Consider the following 13,338-nt stretch of genomic DNA (forward strand, 5'->3'; position numbering starts at 1 on the left):
CACTTGTTATTTTACTTGTTTTTTTTAATTATTCTATTTAATTATTATCCTAATGGGTATGGAGTGGTACCTCATCATGGTTTTGATTTGTGTTTTCCTAATGATTAATAACATTGAGCATCTTTTCATATGCTTGTTGGCCATTTCTTATCTTCTTTGGAGCAATGTTGGTTATATTTTTGGTATCATAACCAAGAAATCATTGCCAAATTCAGGATCAGAAAGAATTATACAAAGGAATCCATTGTTTTAAACGTAATTTATATTTTTTACTTATTTTTGTTTTATAGAGAGAAGGACTTTCAAAATTCAACAAGATCTATGAATTTGATTATCATCTGTATGGCCAGGTAGGTGCTAAAATATTTCCATCATAAGCAAGAGAAAGTAGTTAGCCTCGTCATATGTAGAATATGTCGCTGTCTTAAGAATAACAACTGTTAACAACCTAAAGGTTCCTGGATATGGGGTGATCACTTTATAATTTATGAGGAGTTCTCTTTTTAATAAAATATGGTCCCATCTCAGCTCTTCATTACAAAAAAAAAAAAGCTAATATACAATAGTTTGAGGAAAATTTAACTGATGCAAGAGGCGTCAGTTATACACCATATCATTAGAATGGTGATTGTATTCCTGTGACTTTTGGCTTTGAAGAGCTTATATTTATGTTTATTTCTTCCCAATCAGGTTTTTAAAAATGTCTTTAATAGAAGCTCCTCCCTCTCATTTTAATGATTTGGCAGAATAATAACTGCAAAAAGACTAACTGAATTTTGAATTTTGTCATCATTCAGAATGTTACCATGGTAATGACTTCAGTTTCTGGACATTTACTGGCTCATGATTTCCAGATGCAGTTTCGAAAATGGTCAGTACAATTCTCAAGGGAAGGACTTTCAGATTATAGTAAGTTGTGAAATTTCACAGGAATTTTGAGGCATGTCGATCTTACTGGGTAATTTTTTTTTTGTTTTTTTTTTGTTGGAGACAAAGTTTCAGAGTGAGACTCTGTCTCCCAGGCTGGAGTGCAGTGGTGTGATCTCGGCTCACAGCAACCTCTGCCTCCTGGGTTCGAGTGATTCTCCTGCCTCACCCTCCCGAGTAGCTGGGACTATAGGCACGTGCCACCACACCTGGCTAGTTTTTGTATTTTTAGTAGAGACAGGGTTTCACCATGTTGACCAGGCTGGTCTCGAACTCCTGACCTCAGGTGGTCTGCCCACCTCAGCCTCCTGAAGTGCTGGGATTACAGACCGTGAGCCACCATGCCCGGTTTTTTTTTTTTTTTTTTTTGAGTCAGGGTCTCGCTATGTTACCCAGGCTGGAGTGCAGTGGCGCAATCTCGTCTCACTGCAACCTCCGCCTCCTGGGTTCAAGCGATTCTCATGCCTCATTTTCCCAAGTAACTGGCCTTACAGCCATGTGCCACTACACCCAGCTAATTTTTTCTATTTTAGTAGAGATGGAGTTTCACCCTGTTGCCCAGGCTGGTCTAAAACAAAGCGGGGTTTGCCTTCTTTTGCCTCCCAAAGTGCTAGGATTACAGGCGTGAGCCACTGTGCCTTGGTAATTTATTTATTTATTTATTTTATTTATTTTTTGAGACAGAGTTTTATTCTGTCGCCCAGGCTGGAGTGCAGTGGCACAATCTTGACTCATTGTAACCTCCGCCTCCCGGGTTCAAGCGATTCTCCTGCCTCAGCCTCCCGAGTAGCTGGGACTACAGGTGCCCGCCACCACGCTTGGCTAATTTTTCGTATTTTTAGTAGAGACGGGGTTTCACCGTGTTAGCCAGGCTAGTCTCGATCTCCTGACCTCGTGATCCACCCACCTTGGCCTCCCAACATGCTGGGATTACAGGCGTGAGCTACCACGCCCAGCAGTAATTTATAATATTAAGATGACCTAGGATTATCTGATCCATTGTGAATTTTTATTTAATCTTTAAACAGTCACTTTTGGTGTTCCTCAAAATTGCCAGACCTTTTTCATGCAGCCATTGGATTGCATTTACCTGTGAAAGGGCTCCAGAATGCCATCTTATCAGTCCTGTTCACACTCTTGGAGAAGTGGACAGTGTGTAATGCAGAGGGTCATAGCCTTACTTTCAATTCACCGGGACCTTTTCTTTTGGGGATACACCATGAACCCATTGGAACAGTTTGCTGTCATTAGATTGGAGGGCTCTCTGTCATGTACTGAGTTGGCACTCTGTTTTCATTTCTTTTCTAGGCAGAGCTGCAACCCTCTTGTCCTCTTTGAAGCAGAAATTGAAAAGTACTGCCCAGAGAATTTTGTAGACATCAAGGTAGGGTCTTTTGGAAGACATATGGCACTGAGTCAAACCACAGAGTCAAACAGAGTGATTTCTTTGTTTTTAATGCATTGGCATTTGGAGATAAGGTTTTCCACCAAAGTCACTACCATGATTTAAAAAGCTGGTTCCCACCCATTGTATAAATGTGGTTAAGTGGCCAAGGGACTGAAGTAAACTTTTTTTTATGAATGGTAGTTGTTTAAATCCTAGGAATAAAGGCTGGACATGGTGGTTTATGCCTGTAATCCCAGCAATTTGTGGGGCCAAGGCAGGATCACATGACCTCCAGGAATTTGAGACCAGCCTGGGCAACATAGTGAGACCCTATCTCTCAAAAAAAAAAAAAAATTTAACCAGGCATGGTGATGTATGCCTGTAGTCCCAGCTACTAGTAAGGCTGAGGAAGGAGGATTACTTGATCCCAGGAGGCAGGAGGTTGAGGCTGCAGTGAGCCGTAATCACACCACCACACTTCAGCCTGGTGAGAAAGTGAGACCCTATCTCAAAAAATAATCCTAAGTATTGTAAATTATTAGCACCTAGCCCCCATCTCACCCCTTGTTAGATGAAAGAGGCTACAAAGTATAAATGCCTGTTTGACAGTAAATTGCCAGTTGTCAAGCAGTCAGGGCATGCATAGTTAATTTATTTTTAATTTTTATTTATTTATTTATTTTTTGAGACGAAGTCTCGCTCTTGTCCCCCAGGCTGGAGTATGATGGTGCAATCTCAGCTCACTGCAACCTCTGCCTCCAGGTTCAAGCGATTCTCTTGCCTTAGCCTCTCGAGTAGCTGAGATTACAGGCGCCTGCCACCACACCCGGCTAATTTGTGCATTTTTAATAGAGATGGGGTTTCACCATGTTGGCCAGGCTGGTCTCGAACTCCTGACCTCACGTGATCCACCCGCCTCAGCCTCCTAAAGTTTTGGGATTACAGGTGTGAGCCACCGAGCCTGGCCAGTTAATTTATTGAGAACTGATGAAACTTTGGATGAAATTCAATTGGGATTCATTTTGTTTTGTTTTGTTTTGAGATGGAGTCTTGCTCTGTCACCCAGGCTGGACTGCAGTGGTGCAATCTCGACTCACTGCAAGCTGCGCCTCCCGGGTTCATGCCATTCTCCTGCCTCAGCTTCCCGAGTAGCTGGGACTACAGGCGCCTGCCACCATGCCCGGCTAATTTTTTGTATTTTTAGTAGAGACAGGGTTTCACCGTGTTAACCAGGGTGGTCTCGATCTCCTGACCTCGTGATCCACCCACCTCGGCCTCCCAAAGTGCTGGGATTATAGGCTTGAGCTACCACGCCCAGCCGGCTTCGTTTTTTTTAACTAGGTCATAATCAGAACGTCTCGAAGTGTGCGTGCGCGCGCGCGTGTGTGTGTGTGTGTATGTGTGTTAGAGCTGAATTTCAGGTTTTGTCATATTGGGGAAGTTATATTAAACTCTCTATTCTAGAAACTCGTTTATGGTTCTAAGGGGTTGTATCATGATTAGCACCAATGAGAGCAGTTTTCTCTGTTCTCTTTCCCTTGCCAAGTTGTCACACTGCAAGAGGCAGCATTAACCTTCAGTCAGATCCCCTTAGCATAGAGGTGTCAAGTCACTGTTCTGCAATTCTGTTCTCACCACTCTTATTCCACTGTGAACTTAAGAAAACTTTGGAACGAGAGACTCGCCAGTGCCAGGCTCTGGTGATCTGGACTGACTGTGATAGAGAAGGCGAAAACATCGGGTTTGAGATTATCCACGTGTGTAAGGCTGGTAAGTGCTGCTGCTGCTGCTGACTTTCTCTACTTTGGAACTCCATAAATAGAGTGTTCTCGTTTATATGTGCACATGGGCCACGGATGAGTTCCTCTGCAGGTACTCTCCCTCCCAGTCTGTGAGTCCCACCAGCCATGTGTCCTGGAGCAAATCACTGAGCCATTGGGAGCCTCAACTTCCTTGTCTCTAACATCAGGCCAATCTGACATGTTTCCTGGGACTGCCACAGAGATTAGATGAGTTAATGAGTGGTGTAAACCATTTAGCCCAGGACTCATTTCTTGTTAGGTACAAGCATACAAGCAGATACCCGGCGCCTTGAGAACAGGGACTTTATATTCTTTTTGTTGTTGTTGTTGTTATATATTGAATTCTTTTAGTATTTGGTTAATGGAAGCAAAAATAGAAAAATAAAATTACATATTGAATATGTATAAAAGAATGAATATACCACAAGTAAAGTACAAAAAATAATTATAAAATGTTCTGTTTTCTTATTTAATCTCTCATATTATACAATGCTCGACTATTAATAAATAATTGTTGCAGTGGATTTAAAGGCTCTAACAGTGTTAATGGTTTTGGGTAACTTAGAGGGAGTGATGAACAGGCCATTCTCTGGCTCAGAGGGTGGGGTTGCTACTTTCCTTTAGTGGTTTTGTGTTCAAAGCTGTAATGACTCCTGGAAATTTAAGTGCATTAACTTTCAAGGACAGTGTGTATATGTCCTATATTCTTTGCTGAAGGGACATGAAATTCCCCTACAGAACCCTTTAATTGACAATATTTTTCTTTTCTCAAAAGGCCTGAGAGAGCAAGTAAGATTAAAGTTGCAAAAGGCAGCCAGGCACGGTGGCTCATGCCTGTTATCCCAGCACTTTGGGAGGCTGAGGCAGGTGGATCTCCTGAGGTCAGGTGTTCAAGACCAGCCTGGTCAACATGGTGAAACCCTGTCTCTACTAAAAATACAAAAATTAGCCAGGTGTGGTGGCGGGCGCCTGTAGTCCCAGCTACTCAGGAGACCAAGGCAGGAGAATTGCTTGAACCCAGGAAGCAGAGGTTGCAGTGAGCCGAGATTGCACCACTGCACTCCAGCCTGGGTGACAGAGTGAGACTGTCTCCAAAAAAAAAAGGTTCACCAAGAGCATTTTAGTATTTTAGTTATTGGAGGGGGCCTGCCCCTCCACACCTGTGGGTATTTCTCACAAGGTGGAGACGAGAGACTGAGAAAAGAAATAAGACACACACAAAGTAAAGGGGAAGAAAAGTGGGCCCAGGGGACCGGCGCTCAGCAAGTGAAGACCTACACTAGTGCTGGTCTCAGTTCCTCAGTATTTATCGATCACTATCTTTACTATCTCGGGGAGGGGAATGCAGTGTGACTATAGGGTGTTGGTGGGGAGAGGGTCAGCAGGAAAACGTGAACAAAAGACTGTGTCATAAATAAGTTTAAGGGAAGGTGCTGTGCCTGGATGTGCACGTAGGCTAGATTTATGTTTACCTTTACATAAACATCTCAGTGCAGTAAAGAGTAACAGAGTAGTATTGCCGCCATGATGTGTCGCCTCCAGCCATAAGGCGGTTTTCTCCTATCTCAGAATAGAATATATGGTCGGTTGTACACCGAGTCATTCCATTCCCAGAGACGTGCAGGAGACAGATGCCTTCTTCTTATCTCAACCGCATAGAGGCCTTACTCTTTCACTAATCCTCCTCAGCACTGACCCTTTACGAGTGTCGGGCTTGGGGGCTGTAAGGTCTTTCCCTTCCCACGAGGCCATATCTCAGGCTGTCTCAGTCGGGGGAAACCTTGACAATACCCAGGCTTTCTTGGGCAGGGGTCCCTGCGGCCTTCCGCAGTGCATTGTGTCTCTGGTTAATAGAGAGTGGAGAATGGCAATGACTTTCACAAAGCGTACTGCCTGCAAACACATTTTTAACAAAGCACATCCTGCACAGGCCTAAATCCTTTAAACCTTGAGTCAATACAGCACATGTTTTTGTGAGCACAGGGTTGGGACAAGTCACAGATTATTAACAGCATCTCAAAGCAGAACAATTTTTCTTAGTACAGATCAAAATGGAGTTTCTTTATGTCTTCCTTTTTCTACATAGACACAGTAACGATCTGATCTCTCTTTTCCCCACAGTTACTAGCTAAAATTAACTGCATCACTATTTCTGACAGTACACTCAGTTTAAAGGTTATGGTGATGTTTCCTCTTTAGACACTGTACACCATTGATTTAACCTAATAGGTAAATTGGTCATCTCACAGCTTCTTGAACTGGTTTGCCTTTATTTCAAGGGGCTTTAAGAAAAGTGAGTCCTTTATGATGGAGGGCAGTGTGATTTGACTTTGACCTTGGTAACACCTTGTGTTCTGCAGTAAAGCCCAATCTGCAGGTGTTGCGAGCCCGATTCTCTGAGATCACACCCCATGCCGTCAGGACAGCTTGTGAAAACCTGACCGAGCCTGATCAGAGGGTGAGCGATGCTGTGGATGTGAGGCAGGAGCTGGACCTGAGGATTGGTGAGGAGCTAGGCAGACCTCTCCCATGGCCACATTAATGTTGTGTTATGGGACCAAAAATGGGCTCTGTGTCGATATGTGCAGCCAGCCCTGGACTCTCATTATCCATCATTTTCACCTTCCTTCACTCTCCTTCACTCTCCAGGAGCTGCCTTTACTAGGTTCCAGACCCTGCGGCTTCAGAGGATTTTTCCTGAGGTGCTGGCAGAGCAGCTCATCAGTTACGGCAGCTGCCAGTTCCCCACACTGGGCTTTGTGGTGGAGCGGTTCAAAGCCATTCAGGCTTTTGTACCAGAAATCTTCCACAGAATTAAAGGTAGGGCCTGGAGTGGGTGTTATGGCCTGGGACCTATAGGCCCAAGGTTAAGGAGGGGGACTGTGAGCATTAATAGCACTAATAAAGATGTGATTTATTTTAGTCTTGCTGTCATCCTCCCTGGCCCATTACAATCCACTTAAAGTTCCCTTTGTTATCCAGAAACTCCTCCCTATTTGATATTCGTTTGACTTTCACCACAATAAACCTTTTTCTATCTGTCATATCATGACATGTCTCTGAGACACAGCCTTTCTGTTTGTCTCTCCTTAATATAGTAACTCATGACCACAGAGATGGTATCGTAGAATTCAACTGGAAAAGGCATCGACTCTTTAACCACACGGCTTGCCTAGTTCTCTATCAGTTGTGTATGGAGGTAAGAACCCCTAATGATCTAGGAAACATTCTGCACACCTCCCAAACCACTCCCACTGTCGGCAGAGGTGATCTGTCTCATTCTCCCATTGGACTTTAGCTTTAAGTTTGCATCTCGGGATCACTTTTTGGGAACCAATAAGACTAGAACCCCATGAGAACAGCACTAAAAGGAAAAGGGAAGTATCTACATTATTTTTAGATAAAATCAGAAATTTTGGGAAATGTATAGTTGAAATCCCCTCTTGGGGCATATACTATCACCAGAAATTAGCAAGGATTAGCTAGACCAGTCCAGGTCATTGACTTATAGAGCTAGGAGAGAATGAACAGCATTTGGCTCAGCCCCCTCTTTATTGGTCACATGAGGACATCTAGAGAAGTGAAAGTCACAAATTAGTGGGCTAATTTTATATAGTGATAAAAGCTAGGAAGAAAATAAAGCAAGGTAAAGGGATAGAGAAAGGCCGGAGGGACAGTGAGGGGAGGGGTAACACTTGAGCAGAGGCTGGAGAAATTAGGGAGAGGGCTGGGGGGGTGGGTGGGACACGCATGTGTCATAGAAGGGAGCAAGACTGGCCTGGGTCATAGGCCAGTTGGTGGCAGAGTTGGGACCCACCCTGATGTTTCCTGGCCCTTGGGCTGATTGTTTACTTTCTGATGCCACTTCTTATTAGCACATAACAGCCTGGTTTAACCCAGGGGCTGCACAGAGTCATGCTTAAGTAACATTCCGAGCTCTCTAGGCTTAATTCATGGTGTGCTTCTTGGCTGTAGCCCACTGGCGGATTTGTTACTAATTAGGCAAAGGGATGTGATAACTGTGCAGCACCCGCTATGGACCAGGTACACTTTGTTATGTGTTGTTTTGTTTAATCCTAATAATGCCTCTGAAGGCAGTGATAGCATCCACATTTTCCAGATGAGGAAGCTAAAGAAAGTGAAGAGACTTAACCCACAGACACTAATTAGGCAAAGGGATGTGATAACTGTGCAGCACCCGCTATGGACCAGGTACACTTTGTTATGTGTTGTTTTGTTTAATCCTAATAATGCCTCTGAAGGCAGTGATAGCATCCACATTTTCCAGATGAGGAAGCTAAAGAAAGTGAAGAGACTTAACCCACAGACACGTGAGAGCTGTACATGGCAGAGCACGACTGAGTCCTAGTGTGTCCCTGCCCCTTCTGCAGACCATGCTGCCTTCTCCATCTCTCTCTCACTCCACCCTTTGACCCTGGACCACTGGGAGTCTCTGTGACACTGCACAATTATTTGTTAAATAAAAAGACCACCAGCCTGGGTTTCATAGTGAAACCCCATCTTTCTAAAAAAGAAAAAAAATTAGCTGGGCGTGGTGGTACCTGCATATAGTTCCATCTACTTGGGAGGCTGAGGTGGGAGAATCGCTTGAGCCCAGCAGATTGAGGCTGCAGTGAGCCATGATTATGCCACTGCACTTCAGCGTGAGTGACAGAACGAGATACTGCCTCAAAAAAAAAAAAAAAAAAACTTAAATAATAATAAAATATAAAAGTAAGTAATAAAAAGACCTGCCCTGTTTCTCCTTCACTCGGATGTGGTGCGGGACTACGTGGTGGGTGATGTAAACTATGAAGCTGGTTTTAAGATTAAAGGTCTCCAACTTGTACAATTTCTCCCATTTCTTTTTTTTTCCCCGCCGAGACAAAGTCTAGCTCATTCGCCAGGCTGGAGTGCAATGGCACGATCTCAGCTCACTGCAACCTCTACCTCCCGGGTTCAAGCGATTCTCCTGCCTTAGCCTCCCCAGTAGCTGGAACTACAGGCGTGTACCACCACGCCCAGCTAATTTTTGTATTTTTAGTAGAGATGGGTTTTCACCATGTTGGCCAGGATGGTCTAGCTCTCTTGACCTCGTAATCCGCCCGCCTCGGCCTCCCAAAGTGGTGGGATTACAGGCGTGAGCCACTGTGCCCAGCAATTTCTCCTATTTCTAACTCTGTATTATCCTGAATTTTTTTTTTAAAGGAGCACTGGGCCAAGCATGGTGGCTTATGGGAGTATTGCTTGAGCCCAGGACTTCTGGGCCAGCCTGGGCAACATAGCAAGACCCCATCTCTATATTTTAAAGAAAACAACAACAGAAAGAGCACTGTGCATGTGTACATAGAAAACTGTACTCAGGTGATGCATAGGCTGTTGGATTTCATAGGCTCTGGCGGAAGCACCTTAAGGCTTGTGAAATTGCCCTTCACAATCTTGGTTTGAGTGGGAAAGTAGTGATGGTGTCTACCATACTGTCAGCTACAAGCGACATTAAGTGGGGCACTCTCCTAGGCTGTCACTGCGGGCTTAGCTGGCGGTGGTCAGTGTGATCTAGAAGGATTGGCATGGGCTATCCATAGGAAGGATGGAGATGATGCACTAACAGGTTAACATGGTCTTTTCTTTCCTGGCTTTCTAGGATCCCATGGCAACTGTGGTAGAGGTCAGATCTAAGCCCAAGAGCAAGTGGCGGCCTCAAGCCTTGGACACTGTGGTATGTTCCAGACAGGCTGTTTCAGGCACTGGGGGAACACTTACTGTTTTGAGGCCGTGGTTCTACCGCCTAGACTGTGGCTTGGTGGAAGAAAATATCACCCATCACCAGGCCACACAAGAAAACACTGGAGAAAGACACGGTCCTGCTTAGCCTCACTGTTTGTTTTTTTGTTTATTTTGTTTTTGTAGACTCAAACTTCTGGGCTCAAGAGATCTTCCCACCTCAGCCTCCCAAGTAGCTGGGACTATAGTCATGTACCACTATGACCAGCTAATTATTTTTAAAATTTTTTGGTAGAGATGGAATCTCACTATGTTGACTAGGCTGGTCTCAAGCTCCTGGCCTCAAGTGATTCTCCAGCCCCAGCCTCCCAAAGTACTGGGATTACAGGCATAAGCCACCACACCCAACCACTGCTTGGCCTGTTAATTTTTTTTTTTTTTTTTTTGAGATGGAGTTTCGCTCCTGTTGCCTAGGCTGGAGCGCAATGGTGCGGTCTCAGCTCACCACAACTTCTGCCTCCCGGGTTCAAGTGATTCTCCTGCCTCAGCCTCCCAAGTAGCTGGGATTATAGGCATGCACCACCATGCCTGGCTAATTTTGTGTTTGTAGTAGAGACAGGGTTTCTCCATGTTGGTCAGGCTGGTCTCGAACTCCTGACCTCAGGTGATCTGCCCACCTCAGCCTCCCAAAGTGCTGGGATTAGAGGCGTGAGCCACCGCGCCTGGTCTTTTTTTTGTTGTTTTTGTTAACAAATGCAATATAACTGCATTGTATGAGGTTTGGGAAACAAAAAGAGGAAGACAACCTATGGCTTCACCATCCTTACATAATTACTAGTATCTCTTCCTGTTTTTTAATATGCATATTTTTACAGCATTATAATTAGAGTAGCTTTTCCACCCAAGCATTTTTTTCATGTTGCTGTATAATCTGTATAAATATTGCTTTAAATAATCTGCTATATGAACCTACTTTAGAACAGGGCTTCTCAAATTATTTGACCCCAGAAAGAGCCACCCTGACAGAACATAAGTCTGAGTAAATCACATTAGGAGTATGCCTTCTCAGTCACCACTTAGCAGGAAAATTTGGGATAGAATTACTATTAGAATTCACTCTGGAGGTTGGACATACAGAACACTCAGGCTAACAAGCATGGAGGCTAAGAAGCACACAGGGACTGGTGGTCAGTGCGTTCTTTTGTCTTGGTCAAGCCACAATAAATGTGTATATGTGTGGAGGGATTTCATGGGGGAAGTTATGCATTTTGTTTGTTTGTTTGTTTGTTTTTTGAGACAGAGTCTTGCTCTGTCGCCAGGCTGGAGTGCAGTGGCATGATCTTGGTTCACTGCAACCTCTGTCTCCCGGGCTCAAGCGAGTCTCCTGCCTCAGCCTCCTGAGTAGCTGGGACTATAGGTGCGCGCCACCACACCCAGCTAATTTTTGTATTTTTAGTAGAGATGGGGTTTCACCATGTTGGCCAGGGTAGTCTCAATTTATTGAACTCGTGATCCGCCCGCCTCGGCCTCCCAAAGTGCTGGGATTAGAGGCATGACCCACTGTGCCCAGCTGCATTGATTTTATATAGTAGGCATATGTGTTTTAGTCCTCCCTGGTTAAGTGTGCTTTAGTGTGACGTATAGTCATCAGCATTGTTAGCTTGTCACCTAGGGAAAAGAACAGCTCGTTATTTTCACCCTCCAGGAGAATTTACTGGGGCTTGGGTGGTATTCCCAAAGTGTGGTTCTCAGACTGTCTGTGTTAAAGCAGTGTATTAGACTGCTTGTTAAAAAATGTAGATTTCAGGCCGGGCGCAGTGGCTCACGCCTGTAATCTCAGCACTTTGGGAGGCTGAGGCGGGCAGATCACGAGGTAGGAGATCGAGACCATCCTGGCTAACATGGTGAAACCCCGTCTCTACTAAAAATAGAAAAAATCAGCCAGGCGTGGTGGCAGGTGCCTGTAGTCCCAGCTACTCGGGAGGCTGAGGCAGGAGAATTGGCGTGAACCCAGGAGGCAGAGCTTACAGTGAGCCGAGATCACGCCACTGCACTCCAGCCTGGATGACAGAGCAAGACTCCATGTGAAAAAAAAAAAAAATGTAGATTTCTGGGCCAGACGCGGTGGCTCACGCCTGTAATCACAGCACTTTGGGAGGCCAAGGCAGGCAGATCACCTGAGGTCAGGAATTTGAGACCAGCCTGGCCAACATGGCAAAACCCCGTCTCTACTGAAAATACAAGAATTAGCCAGCCATGGTGAGCACCTGTAGTCCCAGCTACTCAGGAGGCTGAGGCAGGAGAATCGCATGAACCCGGGAGGCGGAGGTTGCAGTGAGCCGAGATCGTGCCGCTGCACTGCAGTCTGGCCAACAAGAGCGAGACTCTGTCTCGAAAATAAAAAAATTTTTTAAATGCAGAGTTTTGGCCAGACGTGGTGGCTCACTTCTGTAATCCCAGCACTTTGGGAGGCCGAGGCGGGCAGATCACCTGAGGTCAGGTGTTCGAGACCAGCCAGGCCAGCATGGCAAAACCCCATCTCTACTAAAAATGCAAAAATTTGCCAAGCATGGTGGTGATGTAATCTCAGCTACTTGGGAGGCTGAAGCAGGAGAATCACTTGAACCCAGGAAGTGGAGGTTGCAGTGGGCCGAGATCATGCTACTGCACTCCAGCCTAGGCGACAGGGCGAGACTCCGTCTCAAAAAAAAAAAATGTGGAGTTTGGGCTGGATATGGTAGCTCACGCTTGTGATCCTAGCATTTTGGGAGGCCAAGGCGGGAGGATTGCTTGAGGCCAGGAGTTCAAGATCAGCCTGCGCAACATAGCAGCTTCCCCAGTGGTCAGGGCCCCGAATCTGCTGGCTTCCCAGTTGAGTCCTGCACACATTAAAGTCTGAGAACCACTAGGCTAGGATCTGACTCTGCTTGGCAGGCCCAGAAATCGTTGTTGGGCAGCCTTTTCAGCTCTGTTTGACAGAAGCACCTGGAGTGACATGGGCCAGATTTGACTGAAGATGAGTTGTGTATTTGAGTTGTGCTGCCTGACCCATGCAGTACACCTAACATGCCTGTTGACCCATTTCACAGGAGCTTGAGAAGCTGGCTTCTCGAAAGTTGAGAATAAATGCTAAAGAAACCATGAGGATTGCTGAGAAGCTCTACACTCAAGGGTAAGTATTTTGGATTTGGGAGTAGAATTTGAACCGTCTTTATCAGGATGAAATATTTGAGAAATAGAGTTTATGGGTTGGGCACGGTGGCTCACACCTGTAATCCCATCACTTTGGGTGGCCGAGGCGGGCAGATCACGAGGTCAAGAGATCAAGACCATCCTGGCCAACATGGTGAAATCCCATCTCTATTAAAAATACGAAAATTAGCTGGGCGTGGTGGCGTGCGCCTGTAGTCCCAGCTACTGGGGAGGCTGAGGCAGGAGAACCGTTTGAACCCAGGAGGCGGAGGTTGCAGTGAGGTGAGATCACACCGCTGCACTCCA

General features: G+C 45.4%; 1 protein-coding gene across 3 annotated transcripts in view; it reads left to right on the plus strand.

Moving 5' to 3' along the window:
* Positions 1-13,338, plus strand: part of TOP3A (DNA topoisomerase III alpha) — a 41,756-nt gene that overhangs the window by 6,030 nt on the left and 22,388 nt on the right. For 2 of the 3 annotated variants that reach the window (XM_054670340.2, XM_063798882.1), the window contains 9 exons: positions 291-350; positions 798-871; positions 2,236-2,311; positions 3,976-4,084; positions 6,477-6,620; positions 6,766-6,936; positions 7,215-7,315; positions 9,761-9,835; positions 12,930-13,012. In XM_054670340.2, the coding sequence (XP_054526315.1) occupies positions 291-350; positions 798-871; positions 2,236-2,311; positions 3,976-4,084; positions 6,477-6,620; positions 6,766-6,936; positions 7,215-7,315; positions 9,761-9,835; positions 12,930-13,012 (893 nt within the window). The remainder of the gene's footprint in view (positions 1-290; positions 351-797; positions 872-2,235; positions 2,312-3,975; positions 4,085-6,476; positions 6,621-6,765; positions 6,937-7,214; positions 7,316-9,760; positions 9,836-12,929; positions 13,013-13,338) is intronic. The other variant, XM_054670341.2, reaches the window with a different exon arrangement.

The sequence above is a fragment of the Pan troglodytes genome, chromosome 19 (assembly GCF_028858775.2).
Source record: "Pan troglodytes isolate AG18354 chromosome 19, NHGRI_mPanTro3-v2.0_pri, whole genome shotgun sequence".
NCBI classification, from domain to species: Eukaryota; Metazoa; Chordata; class Mammalia; order Primates; family Hominidae; genus Pan; species Pan troglodytes.